At 39.4% G+C, this 26,950-nt stretch overlaps 1 protein-coding gene across 1 annotated transcript in view; it reads right to left on the reverse strand.

Moving 5' to 3' along the window:
- The window catches only part of LOC122804309 (galactocerebrosidase-like), a 503,531-nt gene that overhangs the window by 190,668 nt on the left and 285,913 nt on the right, over positions 1 to 26,950 (reverse strand). The window contains exons 10-11 of the mRNA XM_044074100.1: positions 8,435 to 8,562; positions 3,385 to 3,474 (exon numbers count right to left, since the gene is read on the reverse strand). Of these exons, the coding sequence (XP_043930035.1) occupies positions 3,385 to 3,474; positions 8,435 to 8,562 (218 nt within the window). The remainder of the gene's footprint in view (positions 1 to 3,384; positions 3,475 to 8,434; positions 8,563 to 26,950) is intronic.

Raw genomic sequence — 26,950 nt, forward strand, 5'->3', positions numbered from 1 at the left:
TTGGGGGGGGGGGGGGGTCAGGGCATTTTGAAGCTGGCTGGTTGTTTCCTCAGCAGGAAACAACCTATATAACAAAGACTACTGTACGTCCTCTTTTTATTGGATCTTTTAGCCTTTTGAGAAGGTCTTTGCTTCGTATGAACAAAGGGACCAGTCTTGGTTGGTTAGTTTCGCTGATACTTAGGGACAAGAAAAAAAAAAGATTTGCTTTAGATGTTGCAGGACTACCTTTCTCTGCACAGTCTTGAAAAGTTCCACAGCCACAGAACCAAAGAAATGTTCACTATCCAGAGGAGATTCCAAAAGTTTTGCTTTGACATCCACAGGTAAAGGCTGAAGTCTAAGACCCGGTATCAGCTGCTGTGGAAGAGACATTTACAGCAACATAGTTAAACTAACAGAATGCCTAGTAAGCTGTGAACCAGAGTTAAGAGATAATGCAGAAAATGTACCTTCTGCCCCCTCAAAATGTGAGAGAACATTGCCCAAGTTATCCAGAACAGACAAAAGGCATCTGATCATATAGATTTGATAGCTGTAAACGCTAGAGTGGCAGAAGTATATACTCTTTGGCTTTTCTATCAATAGCCCTGCTGTCTTTATCACTGGGGAAAAACACAGAGGAAATAAGTTTAATAGGCTTTTCAGTGGACAATGTAAGATGGGTCTGAGGTAGGGTACCTATATGAACTTTTTTGAGTTTGGTAATTTGCAAAATCTGGCTTAAGGGCAGGTGGCAGAGATTACAGACTGTGAAGCAGTGAAAAAAGTATCCAGTAAAGTTTCTAAAACAGGAATGATAGCAGAGGGTTTAGGGATCCCCATTTCCAAGACAGTGTAGTATCTTCTTGGACCTCAGGAGTTAGTAAATTTAGCTGGGGGGTGTACCCCATCTGCAAAGATAACTAGTCGCATTATGATGTGACTATTACTATATCTTGCATTATGATGTTACTATTACTATATCTTGCATTGCATAAGTTAAAGTCATGTATACTCAGTTTGGCAGCCTTTCCTTAAGTTCTCAAGCAAGCAAGAACATCAGTCCTACTAGATACATGGCAAACCATATGATAAGCATACAAAACCTTGTTAAGCCAGAGGGATTTTAGAATGAGGCCTCAAACACAGTCTGCAGCAATGACTTAATGGACAGAAAGCACTCAGACCTTAAGCAACCAGGTATTGTGTGATTATAAAAAAGACAGACTGCTTAGTGGAAGGAAGAGAGTAGAAAGTCAGTCTAGACCCTCCATTTAGATATGAATAGCACAGAATGCAGGTGTAAGTTGAAAACTTGCTAGTATGTGCAGTGCAGGGCGAGAATTCAAAAAAAAAAAGGTGAGGGCATCATTACTAGAAAAAAACTCAGATGTGTACAGGACTATGTCTCAGAATTGCAGAGGACGACAGCTTGACCCATATAGTCTGCTAATTTCTGAATATACTGCATAAACTGTAGACTCCATCCAGCAATTTAATTATTTCTCCACCCCTTATAAGAAATGCCTTGTAGCAATCCCATGCATTCTTCACTTGTACTATAATCTACACAGCTCTATCTACTCAGGTCTTCTAAAAGAGTTTCAATCTTCCAACAGCCTGTCACACTCTTTTCATGCCTTCCCAAGCCACCTAACCATCCATCTTCAAATCGTCCTGCATGGTTTTAACATTATTTTTTTGAATAATGATGCCACTACAGCTTTCCATGAGATGTGCAAACTGTGGATGTCAAAGCAAAGATTTTGGATCCCCCGCTGGATAGGCAACATCTCTCTGGTTCTGTAGCTACAGAACTTTTCAAGACCTTGCAAGGAGAAAGGTGAAGTCATAGAATTTTAGCTCTTCCCTTCTTTTACCCTATGGCTTCTATTGTAGTCCTGTTACATTTACTTGCTCTATTCTACAGTGTATCTACCCTTTTTAGGTCCTTATAAAGAGATTTCTGACCTGTTCAAACAATACTGTTAGTGGGTTCAACCAACTATACATAAAAGCAATAACTTCTGGTTTTCTTTTGCCAAGGCATACTATGCATGTATTCCACCACTTTCCTTGCCAATATAACATCCTTAACTTGAATATACAACTTCAAGAATTTTTTCCTCATCTGTTACTTCGGGTGTTTTTGTTTACTTTTCAATTCCATATGTCTACTATTATAAGCTAACATGTGTTAGACCATTCCTCTAATCTTTCTGGTTCCTTTCTATGCCTTTGTTTACATTAGCCCTGCTGCATAATTTTAAAACACCAACAAAAAGGCACAATTTTCCTTCTAGGCATTCTACAAAGTCATTTAAAGACAATAAAAAGGATAAGCCCCTAAAATGAACTGTAGGGTACACACTAAACAGTCAATATACTTACATATATGTGATTCCATTTACTCTGACATTCAGTGTTCTGGTCTCAGCTGGTGTTTTACCCATGTTACCATCCTAGAATCAAAGTCAAATAGTTTGTGCACTAACCTATTGTCTCTCCACAATGATAAATATCTTGGTGAATTCTAAGTAGGGTATGTTCAAAACCCCTTTCAGACCCAAAACCCTTGGTACCTGGCCAAAGAACTGCAACAATCCATGTTAGCTTGCAGCACATGTCCAACAGTGGTCTGCAGATCGGAAAAATTATTTTCCTTCAGCAGTGATTCTAGGATACCCACTGCCACAAAGACCAGACTGCAAGGCCAGCAGCACCGAGCCTCTGCTTTGCTCTCATGTCTTCTTTCAGCGTTTAGAAGTCTTAACCTCCACTTATGAATTTGAGTTCCCTGATTTGTTAAAAATGTTACTTAATGGTCTTCTCCTCAATCCTGTAAGTCATCTGGAATAAATCCCTTAGACCCCACAACGTTTATGGAATCCTTTCATCACCCTTTCTCCTATGAAATGACAAGGATCATACTTATCTTGAATTTCTATTCTCTCTGAATTTGTTGAATTTCCACTGTCTTTTATTGTGAACACTAGGCACAATATTAACTTGGCAGCTCTGCTTCTTCACCCTCCTCACCTGCTCACTCCGCTCAGTAACCTTTTGATAACCATCACTTTTGCCTCTCTTTGCTCTCTAAACAGCTATGAACTAGCTATCTTTTCCTCTGTTTGTGAGGCTGTCTTCTTCCTGATCCTGTTTTAACTAGCATGTTTTTCAGACTCCAATCTTCTGAGATTCCTCACATTTCTTAAATACGTCTTTCTCCTAAATTATGATGCTACAACATTTAAAATACTTGTGCCTTCATGTGCAGCTATCAACTTACAGATGTTACTTTTGGTATTCTAGAAGCGGAGAGCTATAAATGCTATAAATTTGGTTACTGTGGAAAGTACCATTTATTCCCAGATATAACAGACAGCATAAGATTTTACTTACAAATGATCCTTGAAGTTTGAAAGTCACATTCTGTGGAGAAACACTGAAAGGAGGTAGTGAAGGTCGGATGCAGATGGAGTGGTTATGAGTCTGAAAATGCACACAAAAATAAAAGCATGAGAGCCAGTTCATTAAAAAACAACATTTGATTACTGATCAATGCAGTGAATGCCAAGTGTAATTGTATAAACTGCTGAAAATTTCACATCTTACTTCTTTAGTCTGCACAACAACGGAATTCATACCACCCTGCTCCATTAAAAGTTTCCCTCGTTATCCACCCCCCCCCAGTGTGCTCTCTTCTCCATACTATAACCCCAAACATATCTTTGAAATTATTTGACACATAAGATCCCCTACCCAGAGCAGCATATGAGCCCACAAATATGTAGGCTGGTGAATGTTTTTACATACAAACTGGTTAATGGTAATAAAATTCTGAAAAGGCGACAAGTGTAGTCAAGCAACATCCTGCTGAACTATGACCCTCCTCATTACAAGTCAGTTTGTACCACATCAGAAGAGTACTTCACACTAACATTCCCGCTCAGCACTGCAAACAGTGGAACGCTGCTAAACAGTATGCTGGCAAGCTACAGAGAAGAGCAAGTGTGGATTATGCTAAGTCAAGCAGTGCTTTTGGCAGACTTTCTCAGGAGGAATAGGGAGGCCATGCGCAACTATAAGCGAAATTATCACAGTCTCTTGGCAATAGACTTGAAACAGACTGCAGAATCATAAATAGGTGAACAAAACCTGGTACTTCACTTATTTGCTCAACTCCTCAATTAAGGGAAAGACTGTCAACTTAATATTACCCATAAGGTAATCATCTAAACAAGAGAGAAAATAATAAGCTTGCCTTGGTCTGCAGTCAAAAAAGGAACGAGTATGCTGTTAGACAAAAGTCGAACACCACAATTTTAGAATGAAGCAGAAAGACGGCAGATGACCTAACGACATTCTCGTACATAATTTATGAACCTGTTGATCCGTCATTTCATACCAAAATACATATATTTACCTGGTATTACTCCTGATTTGCACTGGTAACCGTGGCTAGCTTTGCTGGTCTCCATACTGCCTTACCTATCGACTTCAGAAAAGGTTATTCACTTTCCAAGGAAATTCAGTATGTAATTTCCAAAATGCTCTATAATAAAGGATGAACATAGTTTGTGTGCACACACATACAAATCTCACCATGGAATTCTATACTTACGTTTTGCAATTTTTTCTGAATATACCAATGTAATATGAAGGTCATGTCTGGAAAACAGACTATGCCACCTTAATAGATATTTGTCAAAATATTTTCACAAAAGGCACCACACCCAGGGCTGCTTACTGTTTAATAATCCCTTGACCACCATCACAATGTTTTTTTTTTTTTTTTTTTACTAACATGAAATTGCACTTATTTCTATTAAACTTACTGTGCAGAGTTTAAGGTATTTCATTAAGTTACATAAATGGTTCAATTTTACAGTCTTAGCCAATGTAAGTAACAAGCAAGATAAATGTGCTGTATAAATGAGATAGCACCTAAGCTGAATGACTTCTGAAAAACAAATAAAAAGCAACTCATTTGCTTACATAGCTTACTCTGGAGAAAACCTACATTTCATTCCTCACACTTGATACCGTTTGGAAACAGTATGATTATGATGTTCAAATTTCACATTTTATATGAATAGCAGGGAAATGGTGGTTCATTTTATTACCATTCAGTACAGCCTAGCATAATATTTTGAGGTTTATAAATGGATAAAAAGTATTTAATATTTGTTTCACTGTTTTTGGTGCCACTTTACGAACCAAGGTATGTCCCAGCACTGGTCCTCAATTGACAAAGAAAGGCAGAGGAGAGAGATAAGCATCCTTGTATGGCACAGTTTGATGACTGAAGGCTGCTTTTCGACCTAGAGTAATTCTTGAAACCTCACCCTCACTGTGATGTGCAATATGTTCACATATTGAGATGATAAATGAGGTACTGAGAGTGCTGAACTGTAATGTTAGTGTAGTACAAATATAGAAGAAACTGATGCATAGTACTCATCTGATGTGGTACAAATCATAAGTTTAAAGGATAACAGGTGAGTTGATTGCCAAAGTCAGAAATGCAGTACTAGTAATTTGCTTGTAATACACTTGCCCCTTTTATGGTTGGTGAAGTGGCACCAGAAACAGGCCTTCTGAATCAGTGTTCTAGTTGTTGTACCACTGGGCTACTGAAGTAGCTGAGAACTGGCCAAGGTGCTGAAGTACTCTTGTTCCACACAGAGGGATTTGCAAGAAACAATGTTATTGCAGATGTCAAAATGCTACAAATTAAACCAATTTAAAATTCATTGCTTGCATACACAGTAAACGATGCAAGAGCACGTACAGATAGCAACAAATGGACAGAGTTTTCAGTAGTGATTGGTGAGCCAATGACAGAACCTACCAAGTCTTTCCTTAGTAACTAAGGTGGTGCCAAAAGGAAGAGAGGTTGGTGACGGTCATTTGTTTCAAAGTTCTCAGTTCCAAATAAGTAAAGGTTAAGCAAAAATTCTCCATCCCAGCCTACCAGGTTCCTAAAATGGTCTCTCATCAATGGCTAATACCCAACTCACTTGGCCCTATAGAATGCAGCCAATTCAGGACTTGCATTTATCTAAAAAATCTCAAGTTCCTTTTCTGCTTCTTCTATATTTACCTTGCAATTTGTCCACTTGCCCCCATCAATACCCAGTCTACCTTTCCCCATTTCTGCACACAGTCTTATCACTGTTGTATAAATACAAAAGTGAATAAGTCACTTGATAAACCTGCCTGTGCAGCATTTCTGCTTTCTTCCCCTTCCATTAAAATACCATCCTGCCGATTCCCCCTATTTTCTCTAAAGTATCCAAAACCTAACCTTCCTTGTGATCATCTTCTCCAGCTATCCACTCTTTAAAGAAATGGACCAACCCATCCACTCTTTAAAGAAATGGACCAACCCACAGCCACAAAGTCAATAGTATTATTCAGCAGTGGGTCAGAGAGTATAGGGAAGATAACATTTCTAGTGCAACCTTTTTCTTTTTTTTTTGGGGGGGGGGGGCACCCTAACAGTCTGATGTTGTAGGAGAAGTCAAGAGTGCAAATACAGCAATACTAGACATTTGACCAGAGGATAAGTATGTTTCCTTTGTAAATAGGTTGGGTATGTCAATGTATCCCATGTCTCATTAAATACCCTATCCCATCTGTTATATAAGTTCTGTCCATTATAAGGGGCTAGACAGTGACCATGGCTGGTATTAAGGCAGAAAATTTAGCAAGCAGCCAACAGAGATGCAAGAACAGGATCCAGAAAAAAAAAAGCAAAGCTACTATCAGCAACAAACATACATGCCAAACATATCCTGAAATGTTTGTTCAGGCCATGTCAAAGTCTGCTGTACTTAAGTTAGTAGCAGTGATCAGTTAATTTGCTTATGTGAAGTTCTACTTCAGCACCCTAGAGCACCAGGAATTAGTGTAATATCATAAATGCATTGCCAGCAACAACTATAGTCCCAAGATTAGGCACAATCCTATCCACCTAATGTCACATGCAAGAGGACACAGTAGGCATAGTGAGAGAAGGATAAACTAAATGTGTAAATAGAGAAGGCTCTGGAGAACTAAAGGACAATACACAACCCCCATCCAGCCTGACCATAAACTAATTTAGAGATGGTCCAATAATCAGAAGAGTGAAAAACGGGCATCACTATTGTTGAAAATGCTATTACAAATCTTCTACAAAGCATGAAGGTGGATGTTTGCAAAGAATGTGGTAATGCAGCAGAAATTAAGTTTTAGTATAGTGATGCTGAACTGAAATTAGCAAAAATGTCCTAAAGAGAAGACCTAGAGGAGCTCTGGTGGCAAAGAGGGATAAAGCCCCAACTATAGCCAAGCTGACCTGGGTTTCATTAGCAGCTACAGCACTGACAGAGCAGTGGTGGTTGGGGGAGGGGGGGGAACTTACTGTGGATGCTCCTTAAGAGGAGGCATGGTTCAAAGAGGGGAATTGTGCTCAGATGCAAACAAGAAGTGTGTGCATGGGGGGGGGGTGCATGGAAAGGAAAAACTGCAATATCACAAAAAGTAGCTTTTCAGCTGAACTACAATGCAGTGTTGACATGCACTGCAAGTACATTTCATACACTTGCCTGGCTTTCCACTCACTATGTCAAATATTTGCTTCTAAATCACATAAACCTTAAGCCTGTAGCACATCAAAATATCCTCCAGTGCTGTGTTGCGTCTCCTGTAAAAAAAAAGAAGCTACAAATAAAGTCTGTTTGAACATGTCCCCCCTAAAATTAAGCCAGTCTTCTGAACTTCCTTCCAGAAATGTTAGGAAACCGTTACTAAAACTGCCAATACAGCATGTCATGATTTACTGTCATGCAACAGTAATAAATGTTTTCTTCTGTTTGCCACCATCTTAAAATTCTTGACAGTTCGACAACTGTACCTATCAAAACTCTACGTATAGTTTACAAATAAAATCACACTACTTTGCATATTTACTGTACTAAAAACAGTCTGCAAGAAAAACATTTTTTGTTAAGAGTATGCTGACACAACATGAAGTGGCGTCTTGGCTCATAAAATAGCAGTATATGGAAATGACTAATCCCTATAAACTTTTTAAAATGTACATTGTGAAATCTACAATTACACCAAAACAAGAGCTAGTAAAACTTAGAAAATGTTATAATGGATTGTTTCAAAAGGTGAATTAGGTAATATCTACGAAAAATCAAGCAGAAATGGAGAAAAACATGTTTTAAGAAAAGTATGAACACAAAAATGTGCTTTAAGATAACACCACCAAGGCACAGTCTCTTATTAAGATATTCTGTGAATTATCTAAGGACTGAAAAGAAACATGCTGTGATAAAGAGTTAACATTTTTCTACAAGCATTTAATACCCACACTTGAACTTTTAATGCCGCTACTTCTAGAACATATATAATCAAGCTACAAATGTCCTTGAATGATGCAAGATGAACTAGTTACCATGGTTTCAATAACGATGGTGAGGTTTCCCTGGCCATCTGTCAATGCCACATAACTGCCTCCATTATTCAAGTGTCCAACTGTCCTCAAGTAGTGCCACCCAGGCTTGGTGAATTGCGTAGTATGAGCTGTCAGGATGATAAATAAATCCAGCGTTAGATACAAGTCGACTGTATTTAAGGTTGGAGGAGGCTGGTTTCACTCGAATAGCCTGTACCTTAATTAAACCAACATTCACATAGCCACACTGGTTATGACACCTCACTCTCCTCACTGGCTGAGAAGACTGGCTGATTAGATGTGCTACAATTGTACAGGTATGCAAACAGCTCAAGTTTAGCAGTGACAAAACTACGGAAAAAAATAAAATGAACTTTGGTATGCAGTCATAACCATCATAATAAACACAATAATTCAAAATAAACACAATAATTCAAAATAAAAGTAACAGCAGCAAATTACATCATACAAGTATAGACAAATAAAAGCAGTGACTTGAAGGCATTAGATCAGAATTAGCCTGGGAAGCATCAGATACAACTAATAATTTTCAGGCATACAATGAAGGACCAACAACTACACTGTACCTATTTAAAGGTACAGATGGCAAACTACAATTTAGTAATAACAGAGGAGATATAATACAGGTTGATAGACAATTGTTTTACATTATTTTGCCTTCTCATTACCAACCCCCAGTACCCAATGTCCACACACTGGGTCTTCCAGCCACTCTCCAACCCCCACTCCCCAGTGGATTTGTACAGTTTTCACTGGGTAGAGTGTCATGGATCCTGAAGATGTCCTGAGGGGCTTGGCTTGTTTGTGCTTCCATCGAGGGGATGGGATTTTTTTTTTTAATGCGCTATCTATTCCCATTCTCCAACCACCGATCCCCTGCTGATTGCGTTCAAAGGTAACTCCCTTCTTTGGACCATACCTATCAAAAGGAACCCTCACACATTGGGTGGGGCACACCAATCCCTTCCCTGTTGCTCTGTCAGTTTCCTGAGCTGCTAATCTGGTCCAAGTGGACTGGGCCTTCGTCAGATCGTTATCCATCTATACCACTGGAGTGGCCTAATAGCACACTTTTAGATCATGTATAGAAAAATCCTTTCCACCACTAATTAAAGCATGAAGAGATACTGCTACACTGCAGAGATACAAATATTTTTAAGGGTTTTAAAGAAATGCAGAAGAGACAAAGATGGACAGTAGTCTAGAAACAGCCTGAAGCTACAGCGTACAAGTGGGTAACCATTTGGACTTGAAAGATTATGCAAGGATGTGCATTTCTTGGAGGACTTGGTCATGTATATTCCAGTTTTGCTTTCCAGAATGTACAGTTCTTTGGTGTTTCTGACAAAGTTAGCAGTTATTAGAGGAAGAACATATTATAATATGGGAAGGAAAGCCCTTTTACCCAGCACAAATATATTGCTTCCTTGCTCGAAATAATGCAACATTCCTAAAGCAGTAAAAAGGTTAAAAAAAAAGTTGCTGTGATCTTTTCAAGATGATAAAGATAACACAGAGCTCCATTCAAAGTAGACAGTTGCAACTGTATATAGTCTGCAAATTAGCTGATGCCTGGTTGCCTCAAGAACAGGTTATTATGCAGCTCTACTGTCTTGCTTCAATTCCTAGTACAGGCCACTATATAAATGCATCACCTTATTTGAAATGCCAAGAACTGGTTACTGTATAACTGAGCCACTCTACTCCATCCACAAGAATAAGTAACTGTATAGCGTGCCTTACTTTAACTCCCCCCCACAAAAAAAAATGATTCTGTGCAAGTTCAATACAGCACTTGCAAATTGAAAAAACATGTTACTGTACAATTGCCAGCCTTATTTTAACCACAGAAGCATACTACTACAGAACTGTGGTGCCTGCATTAATTCCAGACAGGTTACTGCATGTGTTCTTCCTTGTATGAATCACAAGGAAACAATACAAATTCTCCATTTTACTTTAAACCCAGAACAGATTACTATAAAACTACACTGCCTTACTCTAATTCAAGAGCAGTATAAATGGAATTAACTTACTTCAAATACTAAACAAAGACTACAAAACTATACTAAATACTTCAAGCCAAAGAAATGTACTTGGCCACTTTATCTTAATGCCAAAAGGAGGTTACTACATAATTCATCATCGTAATTTATACATTAACCAAGTCTTTGATTTTAGGTTCATAGGCCGTTACTAAGCTAATGACCATCAGGGGACCTTACAAGCCTAGCAGTGCACCCAAAACTCATTTGGATCCAGAAATGAGCGTCTACATGGTGGTGGGGGCATGCTAGAAGGGATATAAGTAAGGGATTTGGTGGGGGGGGGGGTTGTCAGGATAATACTTTTCTTACTGAAAGCTCCTGTCCATAAGGTACACAGGAGCCAGACCGGGGGTTCTATTTATAATTTCCCAACCACTGTCAAGGTTTCGTTTGACTAGGGTCAGGGTCAGGGATGATTAACTCTATTTTATGTGGAGGGAGGGCTTATTCTGTAGTGTAGGGATCCTTTTGGACACATCCGTCTCTCAGCAAGTTCTGTTTATGTCAGAAATGAAGCTCACATCCCTGGATCTAGGGTTGTTTTGTGCACGTGCAACAGATCCATCAGGGCTATGTCTGAGGAAGCCCTGTAGACCATGCAAAGATCCCCTCTCAGCAACATGTAGGAGAATGAAGAGAGAGCCTTTAGGTAATCAGTGTGGGACAGGGTATTCATGCCCTGAATTCTCCTAGCGAGAAATCTTTGCGGGCATTCCAACCATTGCAAGTGTCTGGTTAGGTACATAACAAATGGGACACTGTACTCGATGACAAGTCTGATAAGGGTGAAGCAGAGTGGTACGGTAACTTCCTTGGACCTGGATGTCATATCCTTAAAAGTAAAATGACATAGAATTTTTTTTCTTACTATCTTGGCTACGTATTGGCCAAAGGCCAGATTGCTGTCTACATATGTTCACAAATCCCTGTACTACTGGGCTAATTCTTGGGGTGTTTTATTGATATAGTAATTAACTTAACAGTTTCCCAAGGGGCATTATAATGCATATTTGACACTGAGTTTTAGGCCATGGCTTTGGCACAACTCATTTGTCTATGTTAAACCCTCTGGCAAATTTAGTGTCTCGGAGGGCATTTATAATACCAGTTTACAGTCATCGGTGAGCCAGAGGCCTTGAACTTTAGCCTTGACTTCCGAGAAGCAGATGCCAAACAGGAGCAAGCCTGGCATGGAAATCTGGAGTACTCCACTGGTGGCTGATCTCTTGGTGGAAATAATCCCTCCTGACTGCTTTGTTCCCATCTGTGAGCTAACCAGCAATCTGGCGAGTTACACAGGAATTTATGCCTAGCTGAGAGAGCTTGTCAACAATGCCAGAGCGGTGTATTATATTGAATGGCTTGGCCAGGTAAAGATGACCAGTATGCACCATTTAACCCTCGTCTACTGCCCTGGTGACCCTCTCAAAGAAGTCTACCAGGTTAAGGAGGCATTGCCTTCCCTTAAAGCCAAACTGGGATGGATCCAGTGTCTGTAGGTTGCCAACGTCCTTATTTATCATTTCCAATAATTCAATATTTTTGCATATTAGACTTGTTAAATTGATGGGTCTGTAGCTCCCTGGGTTGGTTGCTCTTTCTGATTTTGCCAGAGTTTCCCTTTGAGTACATATCCTGATTAGGTAAGGATTCCACCAGTGGGTTGTCTTTTGGGTTTACTTCTGGTAGGTATTGAAGCCTCTATGCAGGCATTCATATGTTTGTATACAGACTTTGTAAATAATTCTACAGGATACCTATGGTATTGGGGTTAGGGGAGTTTTGGAATTTTGATAAACTGTCACTTAATAGGATGCAGTTTGCCTCAGAATACTTCCTAACTCTTATTGATTTAGCTGGGTTTTCCTGTTTGATTTCTTACTTCAAAGGAGACAGCTTTGTGATCTGACCTCACTAGTGAGATGACACAGTAAAGCATGTTGGTGAGTACCAGATATAGTGTATGTTTGATCCCCTGGTTGGGACGTGCACTATTTGTTACAGGGTGTTTGTTAAAGTCCATGGAGTGTTGTGCTTGTGAGTTCGAGGCAGTGTAACAACCAGTCTATGGACTGAAACTTAAGTCACCCATGAGTAGCGTAGTTGGTGGTGACCTGCAGGTAGGTATGATGTGGTGACAGACCTTATCCTATGGTGACTTACACATGGATAAGTAGCATGGTACTATCTTGTTTAACCAATCTGGAGGTAAGTTGTAGAATGAGACACCTCCATCTTTGGCCCCAGTCTGTGCTGTTTGTCCAAATGTAGGGAAGGCACTGAGGGGGGGATTGAAGTGTGTGGTTTTCTTTGCTTAGGTTAGTAGCAGTGATCAATAACACCTTAAGGCTGCTTGGAAACTTTTTCACTATGTTGGTAGTTTTTTTTTTTTTTTTTTGCATTGCCTAAAAAGGCTCTAAGGGGTGGATATAGTTTTAGACAATATCCAAAAGCCTATGGGGACAAGTGCAGCCCATCCTTGGCAAAGCAGAGTGGTTTGTTGACCATGTCCTCCCATGCTGACAGATGATGGATTCCCTTGGAGTGACAACAAAAACTAAGGCAATTATTAAAATCAAACATTTACACTCATTCTGTGGCATCACCCTTGGTTAAGGTAAAATGCTGCTCATTGCAAAGTTCAAACCTGTCTGTGACAGGAATTCCAAATGATCAATTACATCTCTCTTCATACAGCCAGTAACATATGTCTCAGGTTATTTACACCCACATAGGACTATGACAGAATCATATTGGTACCTGGCGTGCAGTGACTTGAGTGCATGCATGAGTGATATTGAGGATCCTGGCTCCTGATAGGCAACTAACCACTATTTTCTCCTTTAACCTAGTGAGTGGGTCATCTGTGTGTCGCACAATGGAGTTCCCAGTGACAAGAGTATTAGGTAAAGTATATGCTTACCTTATGGGCTTTGCTCTTGGGGGACCATTGGGTGTAGGCTTATTTGAGATGTTTATGCTGCTTTTGATGTGTTTTTAGTAATTGCTGAAGAGCAGTGCTGCCATTCAGCAGCTTTGGATATCTGAGATTTGGGATGGTTTCTCAGTATAAGGCAATCTGTCAGTGTGGTGAGTGGTATGTGTCCAGGATATAGTGTGGGCATTCTTGACAATCTCATTTGTATGATAGACTTTTGCCTGTAAGGAAGTTTTTTTTTTTTTTTTTTTTACCAAGATGAAAGACTGCTACAGTGCAGCCCAAGTATACACAAATAACCAAAGCAATGGCTCACACCATTTGGTGTATCTAGATCCTTGCAGAAAATGCAATTCCAGGGTAAAGAGCAAGTAAAGCACACCCAATAGGTAAAATACTGTAGATAAAATATTTATTGTCTGACAAAGAAGCACAATATAATCAATTCAGTGAGATGATATTGTTCTATAACAAATGGACTTCAGAATTCTGATTTGCATTTACTGCAGGATCTAGATACACCAAATGACGTAAGCCACTCCTTTGGAATTTTTTTTTTGCTTACAATCCTCTTGCATACTGTGTTATTTCCTTTAATGGTTAACTAGTTGTTGGAGAACATGAGACGACTCCTACATTGCCTTACAATGCAAGCTTGTCACACAGACATTAGAAAATAGTGGCTCCACTTTGTAATTTCGAAATACTGAAATTTAGAATTTCAGTATTCCGAAATCACAAAGCGGAACATTTCCGAAACCAGCATAAGCGCGTAATTCAAAATACCGAAGCATGGATATTCTGAATTTCTGCTTCCTGTGGTACGGAATGTGGATGTTTGGGCTTAATTTTGGTAAGTATGTGTGTGCAAGTAGGTTGGTTAGGGGTTTAGTGTGTGTAAGTGTGTGTTGTGACTGCTGTGTGTGTGTTTGAGAGACTGTAAGATGTGTGTGTGAGTTTCATTTGTGTTACTGTTTGTGCAATCTCGGAGTTAGAATATATAAGTAGGGGGGTGTGGGGGTGCAGGGTGGCTTGCCCCCCTGCTTATATGTAGTTTAGGTTAGTTTGTTTAATTGTGGGGGGGGGGAGTTTTGTGTATGTTTGTGTGTGTACTGTATGTGTAGCGTGGGTACGGGATTTTGAATTTCGTGGTGGTGTGTTTTTGGGTTTTCGGCTTTGTGATTTCGGAATACTGAAATTCGAGATTTCAGTATTCCAAAAGTGGACCCAAACTAGCATATCCATGCTGTCCAATCCTGTAATAGTTTAGGATTAAGGATAGGGTTTTAAAAGGGATTTCTTAGGGTAGTTTCTGCGGTTAAGGGCAAGATATTATACAGTGATAGGAATATGGCTGTGGTATTCGATGCACAGGCTGCACAATGCCCCCATTGTTTAAACAGGTTTCAGACCCAATTATAATTTATATGAAAATTTTAATCTCTAGGCATTTGTTACTATATAGGGCACTACTAACCACCACTGCATAGTGGGAAGTGCTGCTCAAACTCTGCTGATTTACAGCACAGAAAAAAAAGGCTTCAAAAGTGGCTCCTATGCACACTGAGCTCTCTAGAGTGATTCCCAATTCAGAAAGACCAGGTAAACACCTTCTGCCACAAGACGGATGATCCTGCAATTGTTTAATATAAAAAGCAGAGCAAAAATAGCTCTCAAGTGCAGATTAGATTAAACTGAAACAAATTCCCTGGCTAATACAGCCTTCTGTAAGCAATTTGGAGGCAAACAGAACTCAAAAAGCAAACAAATGGAGAAATGACAAAGTCCCAGTCACTAAGCATTTCTAAGAAAAAGATGTAAGACGGAGATATGGAAAAGCACACAGTTGCTTAGTAGCCTTGATATTTTGAGAGAAATCCTGATTAAGGCCACTGTGCCAAAGGAGTTTGCCCTCTGTGCCAAAGGAGTTTGCCCTCCTCAACACTATGGTTAAGACAGAAATCATCATAAGGTTGTATTTACGAACAAGGTAAAAACTAACATTTCCCACACTAAAACATTCTCAAAGCTTTGTGCTGAAAGGGGGAAAACAGATCTACCCGAGGTGGTCCCCACAAATGGATCAGCTCATGGAAGAACCCCTAGTTTAAATTTCCATACATAAGAGACTGCCCCGGTTCTGCTCTGTTTGTCTGCCACTATGCTTTAGTCAGACAGAATTTAAGATGTTGGAGGGTTAAACGGTACTGAAAAGCTAACTCCAAAGCAATCATAGTCAGCTTGCACAGAAGTTGTGACCTTGTACCACATGCTTGTTGATGTACCATATTACAGTGTTGTCTGTAATCATCTATAGAGGCACCATAGATGGAGATTTTAAGGCATGGATGACTGACATCTTTTTTATGTGCTTTGGTATGTCTGAAAAATTCCACAGGTCTTGCACCTTTATCCTCATGGAAAATGACCCTCATGCAAAATCTGAGGTGTATGTAGTTTAAAACAGACTCAGAGGTAGAGGAGAAAGGGGAGCCCTCCATTTGCTTGTATTTGTAGTCTCCACTATTGCAGAGTGCAGTTTTTTTTTTTTTTTTTTAAACAAAGCCCAAGTTTGGCATGAGAAAATCCAAAGGGTGCAATTTGTGATCATGCATTTTTTGGATACCAATACATATTTCTCATGTGTAACCTGGCAAGAGGAATCACAAAAGTCATATATCACCATGAATACTGGGGAACTCTCTGGTTTAAGTCTGAGAGTAAGATGAGAAGCCCAGAAGTTTTCCAGATAAAATTCCACCTTCTCCCAAGTCATAAAAGCCTTTTGCTGCAAAGTGTATACAAGACATCCTAGAAAGACAGTCTTGTGTGACTGGATCAAGTCGGATTTCTTAATGTTTGATCTGGAATCACAGATTGGTCAGAAGAGATGAAACCCAGGTTAAGGGCTTGACATACAGGAGAAGACTCTGTAAAGATAAGCAACTCTTCTAAACAGGGACAAATGTGAGTGTCATTCAGCTTGCAATAAGCTATGTCTGGAGGTAGACACTTCGTAAACACCCTTGGAGCAGTAGACCATCCAAATGGGTAATGCAGAGATATGATAATGTGACCCATACACAGAAAATCTGAGAAATTTCCTGAAGCCTTTAGCTATGGGAATGTGATAGTATGCATTGTTTAAATCCAATGTTAATAAAGCTTTCAAGGGGAATGACTGCTAACAGACTCTGAAGGGTCAGAATCTTGAAATTTGGAACTTCCACATACAGATTTAGGAAGAAAAGATCTAGAACTGGTCTCTAAGAAGACTTTCTTTGGTACTAGAAATTCTGGACTACAAGTTTTTGCCCCTTTGATTTAATGGCACTGGTTGTATGACTGAGGGTGAGCACTGGTTGTATGACTGAGGGTGAGCAAGTGCTGAAAAACCTGAGGAAAGAAGTTAGGTTTAGTTCAGAGAGTAGGGAGCTCCCCTGAGCTCCCCTGAAAGATTTTTGTAATAAGGACCAGCTGTATTGCACCTGAACCACTTTAAATCCCCACAAGTCTGCCACACTCTATTGCCAAAAGAGAATGTACAGAGAGAATTGCTGGGACGTGGGGGTGGGAGGAATGCCTGCATAGTCATTCTAAAGTTACTGACTGTCCCTTTTTGGAAAGGATGCTCATTTCTTATAGTTCCCCTCTTGCCATTTGTTATATTTCTCTGTTTAGCCTGAAAATGTAGTGCTTACTCATTTTCTTAGGCATAAGAGAGGATCCAAGATTAGTAAAGGGGAGAGGGGCCTGAAAAATCTTAGAAACTCCCTGAATTAATTTCCCTCTCTCATCAAATTGTCTGACCACCAGCTGGGCCCAAATAAAACCTTATCTAAAGCTGAATTCAAAATTTCAGATTTTACCTCAGCACAGAACTTTTGAATTTATACACAGGCATGCCTCCTCAAAACAAAGTAGAGGCCCCAGCACTACTGTATCTGCACAATCATACACAATCCTTAAGGCATATTTAGATACTTGGGAAATGTTGGAAACAGAATTAAGACAGGCACTACCCTTGGGGGGGGGTCATAGCTTGGTCTCGATACAAAAAAGCACAAACATCCACATATGGGTCTGACTGTTAAGAAGTCTTTATGCTAAAGTGGAAGAAAAAAAATTAGCTTAAATATGTACCAAAATCCTCCCCTCCTTGTTCACTCGGGAAAGGTTAAATGATACCAGCAGTCTGTTCCCCGTCAGCATATATGTTAATACTGCTGCAGCATCTGCCTGAAGGAAGAAAGCAAGCACTTGTTAGTTTGACAGTCTCCTTTTTAGTGGACTGAAGTTTACGAATCAGAGTTGTTACAGGTAGCACTATATATATATCCTCTAAGGCTGGCACTAGAGGAAGAACAGGTGTGAAATGAGGCATATCCACTTGAAACGTATCATAATTTCCCCACAGTTCAGGGGAACATCTATTTGTTCCCATAAAAACACTTCCATCCTGGCAATAATCTGAGAAGAGAGCTTGTGATGACCTGTTTTCCCCAGCATCAGATTTCTGGGCTTGTGAATCTGCTGTAAAGAAAGTCTCTCAAAGTCAGAATCATCTAACACATTTTCCTCAGGATTATTTTAACTGACCTGATTTACAGATACTGAATTCTGTGTACCAGGGTTTTATGACAAGGTAAGATCATCATCTTTTCTTATAGATACCATGTCTTCTGATGATTTTTGTTCTTTACAGATCTCTTCAGTGACTGACTTGGATATAGAATATCTGACACACCAAGAGATCTCTTTGGCTGGACACATCCAGCAGCATTTCTTGGTATGTCCCCATGCCAAAGTAAAGATGGTTCTCCCAAGCCCATCTTGGACAAGAACAGACAGAGGACATGGCTAACTCCTGGTTCATGGTGGCTGAAAGGACTGCAACAATGGAAGCAGGAAAGGAAAGCAAGTGGTCTGAGGAATAACTGCTGGCTACTACGAATTCACCCACCATCAGCTGAGGCAAGGACCAAGCCCACAGAAATAAGTAAGGGCTTCCTGGCAAGTGTCTTTTCTTTCTAGGAGTGACAGACGTTAGACCAGAAGGAGCAAGTAACCATCCATTCTGTGACCGAAGAGGATGGATTCAAAAATGATGGAACGAGTCTGTTAGAAACTAAGTTTTCAAATAGTCTGCACAAACAGCAAAACTTACACTTTCACGCACATAACTTTAATGCAGAAACAGTACACACGATTCCCATTAGAAACCCTTTTAGAACAAAATTAGTCCAAAAGAAAATAATGGCAGATAAGTTGTCACACAAAGAATAAAAGCATTACACCTCACTTGTATAATCCCCTGTCCCAATTAACATTTCATCACACAAAACTTTTGTTTAAAAACAAAAGTTTACATTAGCAGGACATTTTCTCACAAAAATATGACCCAAGTTAGCTGAAGTTAAAATAGCAGTCCCCAATAGGACACTTTTCCAATACTGAAGAAAATATCAGGTTTCTTAAAAGGTCAGAGCCACTAAAGTTAAAAATAGATGTTGAGGGGAAAAAAAAAATATATATATATATATATATATATATATATATATATATATATATATATATATATATATATATATATATATACATATATAAAAATACAAAAAAAACACACACACAAAGGTTCCCCAAGTGGGGCATATCTGCCAGAAAGGAGACCAAGTGCCAGCTACTGCTCTTGTGAAGCCACTGAACTGCTTCTTCATGAAGCAGCAAGAAAAGTACTGAAGATTTTTCCACTTTGCTGATTTTCCCTCCATAGAACTGATCAACTGCTGGTTTGAGTAAACTGTGGGAAGAAGCCACAGCTTTTGGAAGCTGGCCATTTGTGTATTGGACAAAACAACCCTTGTAACCTAAAAGCTACTGCAGCATGGGAATGAAACTTTTAGTGACTACCACTAAAACAACTCCAAACTAGTCAAAAATATATTTTTTTCATAAAACTTAAACAATTTCCTTCAGAAATATAAATTTTGTGGTAGGCAATCCCCAACAGGAAACTTGTCTCATAAGCCAAGCTTTCCAGCTGGTCTGGTCAATTGGCAGGATGTTACATATTGCTTTGGTATGTGCAGCAGTGATTTAATGATGAACATCTAGCATTGATAATACTTATAAAGGGGATATAAAACAGTGACACTTTCTCTCAGCTGTTAAAATGAACAGCCATTATGACATCCGTTAATAAAAATGTAGAAGAGGTCTATAACTAGCTACAAGCCAAACACGTAAATTAATGGAAAATATGGTTATTAATAGTTTACAATCTGAGCTACACCAACTACCTTTATCTGACATCCATGAGCAAGAATACATTGCACTGGCAAATCCACCAACACAGCAGATAAGTATTTAACATAATATCATAATTACAATTAAAAAAACTTGCATGTGGACATTACATTTTTTAAGAAAACTATATTCAGCAGGGTGAATCATAATAATTACTTCTGAAAGTAGCCGCATTAAAGGAGTATCTAGCACTTTACCTAGGTGGATTAGTAGTTGGTACTACTGAATACTAGATGGCAGCTGAGAAGGGTAGTTAGTGACTAATTGCCAGTCACTAATGAAATCCACCCACAGCCCTATCCTCTGTACCTATGTATGCAATATTTACGCACATACTATTAAGTTTGCTATGCATCTTACATGGACAATACTAAGATGAAAACAAAGCAATAAAGACTTGGGTACTAAAATGCATTTTGAACAGTACATCTGATCAGAAACTCAACAGGATCATAAATGTCACAAGGGCAAATATTGTTTTTGGTCAAGAATCAAAAAATTTGAAATGTGAAACAGGCAAGGCAGGAACAGAAAAAAATCATTTTAAATATTTAGGCATCTTTGTAGAGCAGAAGTTAAATTTCCATTAAAACACTAATATTATATGCAAAATATTATTGTACAGGTATGGACAGGTATTTGAATAAAGCAAAGTTATACTTGAACTCTGCTGTTCTTTAATAAGAAATAATTTAAAATATGGGTGGTCTCTCTGGTCTCCAATAAAACCATACAAAACCATAACTAAACATATACAACTGTAAGCAGCAAGGAAACTTTACACTGTGGAATAATTTGCTTCCAAAGATTAACCAAGCTGAAATTCTTTTCCTCGTGTTACTGGAAGACTCAGGGGAACATGATTAAGGTTTTAAAATTGTTTGGGATTTGCAAGAAACAGAAAGACTACAGGAATAAAGCTACAAGGACCATGACCAAAAAAATAAAACTGGTACTACATGCCTAATTGAAAATGTAGTTGAAAAAATAAAAAAATAGCAGTAATGTGCAAGTCTTTAAAATGCAAGACTGGATACATTTTGGGAGTTCTAAATGTTATTCTTTACAATGATAAAGCATCAGTTCATATTCTTGCCTAACCCCATTTGATTAGATATAATCTGAAGATATGATACAGTAAATTCTGAAAATGCTTCTAAGACAAAAATGCAAGTCAAACATTTGGTAGATGTACAACAAACAAAAAATGATGCATACAGCAGAAGCAACACAGCCAGACAGAGCTTGAAAACTGTACACGGTTATACCAAATATTTCTTACTTGATTATACTAACTTACAAACTTGGAAGTTCAAAGTATCACATATAAATAAAACTGGATACTATACTAAAAGCACCTGTTCCCATGAAAGTACCAACAACTTTCAGAAGCAGAACAAAGCAGGAATTAAAGTGAATGGAAAGCAGACATATCATTATCAAGCCCTTGGCACCAAATAGAATATTGTTATTGTTTGCTTTTCTCTGAATAATGAAACTAATAGTATTACACTGATTGCAGATGAAGTGGTCCCAAGAATGAAAACTGCTAAGTTTATCTTGGTAACAGATGCAAACAAGGGATACAGGCACATGTTAGATGAGGTAAGGGCGAAAGTATGTACATTTCTAACACCATTAGAAAAGCTCATAGGTGTATACTAGGCTAAAGATACAGATTCTTCAGACTTCCAGTTGTCATTTTATCAGCATCGGCAATATTCCAAAGAGCTATTTCACAAACAAGTGATTTGGAAGTGTCTGTAAATATCAAAGTGATAATCTATCAGTGTGGGATCAAATACAAACCTGATCAGAAACTGCTAAATTTACTAAGAGCAAAACTGCACAATGTCAAGATACAGAAGAGAAATGTTAAATAAGAGTGACATCTGAAATATTTTGGCCATATTTAAATGAGACACACAGAAAATGAATCCTGTACAGAAAGTCAGCAGTTCCGTAAATGGTGAACCCAAAAGACAATCGGGCATTACCTAAATCTCTAGAAATGATGCCAGTACCTTATAAGATTTGTACCTTGTCCGAGACAACTATGTCTCAGAGACAGTTGTTACAGTAGTATGTGGCCTAGGAATAGAGCTAGGAAAAGAAAAATGGTATGAAATGTTTAAACTACTTACAGTTGCTTCATCTTTAAAATGCTGTGATACGAATGTCAGTAATGGTACAGAAGCTGTGATTTGACAAGACAACACATTAGTTGCCTAACTGTAAACAGATTTTCAGTTGCATAAGAAAAAAAAGACACTCTGATAGAAGTGTAAGTAACAGCATACAGATGTAAAACTCCATGAATGAATATACAGCAGAGAGGATCAAGTGAAAACAGATCACTAACCTTTGCAGAGCACATTCAGAAATGTTTTGTACAATGCTCTACTGAGATTGCAGAAATGTTACCTAGAAGTACAATTTAAACAATAAATATAAACTACACAGCAAGTATTTCAAGTACAGCACATTTACCAGAAATGCATAAAGAACTGCATTCTTGGGTAATGACAGTTACCCATCACAAAGAATGTAACAGACATACTGATATTAATCAGTAAAGAAAGAAATTCAGATTTATTTTTCTTTCTCAAGCATTGGCACATTCAAGGTTTGATGTTCAAAGCTGACAAAACAAATACTTACGAAGACATACAAGAAATCTGACAATAAAGTACAAAGAAAGAGCAAGAAACACAATGTTTTATCCTAAAATGCCAAATGAAATATAACAAGCAATGCAAAATTGTGCCATCTGCAATGCATATCTTAACAGTTAAGAATATGCTAGCATATACTCAGTTCCATACTATCTATAGACCCAAGCATGTAAAGATCTGTTTCATTTCACAGAAATCATGCATAGTGTGAATTATTAACCAAAGTTTCCTGAAATAATTAGAATGAAACATAAGTGCAAGTGTGACTGTTGTACTAGTTTATATTCTTTTTTCATAGGTTCATAGAACGATAGTAGGCTATTGGCCCAGACACCTTTATAAGCCTAGTCAAGAATTTCACTCATGTTTCCACAAAGTCAACACCGGTTTTCTCTGTCAAGCAGGGACACAGGTGGGATTCCAGGGGTATATTTTCCGTTTCCCCATCCAGTTGTCCATGTTCCTCTTAAAGAGGGCTAGTGAGGTACTCTGCTTGACATGGAGAGGGAGTCTATTCCACAGATGGGGGAGTCATTGGGACACAGCTCTATCCCGCCAAGAAGTTCTATTAATGTCACAGACCAGGCGGAGGCCTTGCATGTGGGTTATGCAAGTGGAGTTTGACTTATGGATATGCAGCAACTCCATCATGGCTGAGTCCGAGACGCCCTTGTATGCCACACGGGTCACCTCTAAGCAATCTCTACGAGACTGAGTAGAGGGACAGGGCTTTCAGCCTCTCTGTATAGGATAAGTGTTTGAAACACTGGATTTTCCTGGTCAGGAACCTCTGTGGTCTCTCCAACTGCTGCATGTGCTTGGCAAGGTAAATGCCAAAGGGGGCATTGCACTTGATAATGGGTCTGATAAGGGAGGAGTACAGGGATGTTATGACCTCCTTGTTCCTGGATGAAATACCCTTATTTCTGAGGTGGGCCATGTAGAAAGCCTTCTGTACAATGGAGACAACATGGTGGTCAAAAGTCAGGTTGCTATCAACCTGGGTGCCCAAGTCCCTCATGACGGACTGCATGCTTACTACATTGTTATTAATGTGATAATTGGTGAGGACACCATTTTCCCCAAAAGGGATAATGATGCATTTCTTGGCAGTCAGTTTGAGGCCATGCTTCTGGCACCAGTCATTAGTTTGGGTAAGGCCCTCTTAGAGGATGTTCACATCACCAGGGAATTTATGACAGTGCCCATCTTGAAGTCATCTGCAAACTTGGTCAGCCACAGACCACTGGATTTTGCTTGCACCTCAGAAAAGTATATCTCAAACAGCAGAGGCCCCAAGACCAATCCTTGGGGTATGTAGCTTGTTACGGGTCTACTACGTGAGGTGGATTCCCCTATTTTGACTAAGTGGGTTCTATCAGTGAGCCAGTTAGCTACCAATCAGGTAACATACGGGTTGATGCCTAGCTGGGAGAGTATCTGTTATGCCTGAGTTGGGAATAGTGTTGAAGGCTTTGGCTAGATCAAGGTAGGCAGTGTGCACCACCTTCCCCTCATCTGTGGCTTTTGTGACTGTTTCAAAGAAGGTGACCAAGTTTAACAGGCATGATCTCCCTTTTACAAAATCCAAACTGTGTGGGATCAAGCATTTGGAGTTTGCCAATGGCCTCGTTTATAAGGTCCATGATAATGCGTTCCATGGCCTTGCAAATCCAGGCAACTGTAGGCCCATCAGCATAACTGGCCTGATCAGTGGATGTTCCACCTTTGTGTAGGGGGATGATGGTGGTTGTCCACCATTCTGCTGGGATGAAGCTGGTGCACAGGCTTTGGTTGAATAGGCATACAAATAATCTTCAGTCATGGGACCTGATGCTTTCATCACTGACAATAGTGTGCAATGTGCAAGGCAGGAATTCATAAAGAACAGTTGTGTAAAATCTTAACATAACCATAGATGTCCTTCTTTTCTATGTTGCAGTATTCTTTACACATGGGTTGTATTCTGCCCATCGACTCAACATCTGGCCTGTATACAAAAGCTTACAGCCACAGCCTGTATGTGGGATGTCGCATGAAGGCACAGACGTCAGCCAAAAAGGGGATGTCCGCACATGCATTCTTCAGAATAAGAAAGCCCCAGAAGGAAAGAAGTCCAAAAGGAGCCTAAGGAGATCATCCTAGGAAAGAGCACTGTAGGGGGAAGATGGGATAAAATACTGCAACATAGAAGAGAAGGACATCTATGGTTATGGTAAGATTTTACACAACTATTCTATGTCCTATTAAATGCTGCAGTATTCGTTGCATCTGGGAAAGTGCAAAAGGTGAAAAGGAGCCCAGGGAGGAGGACAGAGTAGGGGAAAACTAAGAGGAAGCATTTTCCAGGAATCCATGCAGAATTGCCCTGGCAAAACCTACCATGGACCTAGAAACAGTGCCCAATTTGTAATGTTTCGTAAAGGTATGAACAGATGACCAGGTGGTGGCTTCCAGGATAGAATGAGTATCTAGACCTCTAAAGTTGGCTCCTGAGGATACCACTGATTTAGTGGAATGGGTCTTAACAGATGTTGATAGAGGCTTCCCAAGAAATTCATAGCAAAACACAATTGCCTTAGACATTCCAAGTGGAAATGGTTTGTTTGGCTACAGGCAAACCCACAGTCCTGGGATAAAAAGAAAAAAACTTAGTCAGACTTCCTAATGGACTTAGTTTTTTCAAGGTAACATCCGAGTTGTCTATGCACATCCAAGGTAAGCAAAATCCTCTCACTGTAGGAGTGAGGTGAAGGGAAGAAGGTAGGCAATTGGAAGGACTGATTAACAGACAACTCATTCACCACTTTGGGTATGAAGGTTGGATTAGTTCTGAAGGATACTCTGTCCCTATGAAAAATTAGGAAAGGGGGAAGCCATCAATGCCTGAATCTCAAGAGACCCTTCTAGCAGAAGTTAAGGTTACGAGAAGCACAGATTTCCATGTGCAGAACTTTAGAGAAACAGAAGCCGCTGGTTCAAAAGGGGCCTCAGTAAGGATTTCTAACGCACAGAAGATCCCAAGCAGGAGGAACTGGTTTCCTGGGGGGGGGGTCTTAAATGTAGGACGCCTTTAAGAACAAAATTTAACTTCTAACCTGGAAGCTAAGGGGGTAGTTAAAGGCAACAATGGACTTTAACTGAGGAGTAGGAAAGACCACTGTTGAGCAACTCACATAGGTAAGAAAGTACTAAGGGAATGTCCACACCAAAGGGATCCTCTTTCCTTTTATGGCACCAAACAGAAAATCATCTTCACTTGGAAATGTAACATTTTCTAGTATTGGGTTTCCTGGCCTCCTGCAAAACCTTTAGCACATTCTTAGAAAATAGATGCCTAAAAGGGATCAAAAGTCGATCACCTACAATGTCAGCTATAGAGCTGACAAATAAATAATCCCTTGTCCTGAATCAGCAGGTCCATCCGGTGAGGTAACTTGTAGTTATGACCCCTGGCTAACTGCAAAAGAGGGAACCAGTGCCGTCTTGGCCAAACGGGAGTCACTAGCAAGATTTGGGGGTTTTCCTGTAGAATTTTCAACAGGACTTTCTGAATTAAGGGAAAGGGAGGAATGCATAGAAAAATATCCTCTTCCATGAGAAAGATAGTGTGCCCACATTCCACACTTGAGGGTGAGAGACCCTTGTACAAAAGTGAGGAAGAGGACTGTTCATAGCGGAGGCAAAAAGGTCCAGTTCTGGAGTACGCCACTGGTGAACTAGATCCAGGAACACATCCCTGTGAAGCATCCACTAGTGAGATTGTGTCATAGATCTACTTAATACATCTGCCACCGAGTTCTGAACCGAGGGAAGGTACACAGCATGTAGTAACTTTGTACTGAGTAGCCAATTCCTAAGCTTTGATGGTCAAGCAACAGAAAAGATAAGATTTTGTGCCCCCTTGTTTATGTACCAAAGGACCGTGGTATTGTCTGCGAGGATCCTGAGGGGTCCTGGCAAGAATTTATTTTATTTTTATTTTATATTTGTTGACCGGGTTTGTCCGACTGGGCTACAAATGCCCATTTTCAGCGGAGGCCTGAGGAGAAAAGCTCCAACAGAAAATAGAAATTTTACATATTGAATACATATAGAAATACATTCATCAGTACCACAGATTACTGCATTACAGTGCCACACATTACATTCATCAGTACCACACATTATTGCATTACAGTGTCATTCATTAAACTGTGGCAAGTGAAATACATAGAAATACATTCATCAGAAGGATATATTCATAATTACATATTATGTACATAATAGTGCAATAGTTACATAGCTAACATATTTTACTAGTTATATTTGTATAGTGATGTACCAAGAGGAGAAGATAAAGTAGTAAGTTTGTTTATTGAAGAGAAGGAAGAGAGAAGAGAAGATAAGTAGAAGGTTATAGGGGAGCGTTTATGGGGGATAATTACATTGGCAAGTCCATTTTTCATGAAGGTATTTTTTTGTAGTAGTTTTGATTTAATTGGGATGTTCAAGGGATCTTATATCTAGTGGTAGGCTATTCCAGGCC

Source organism: Protopterus annectens, chromosome 6.part0 (assembly GCF_019279795.1).
Source record: "Protopterus annectens isolate FY-2018-M chromosome 6.part0, PAN1.0, whole genome shotgun sequence".
Lineage (NCBI taxonomy): Eukaryota > Metazoa > Chordata > Ceratodontiformes > Protopteridae > Protopterus > Protopterus annectens.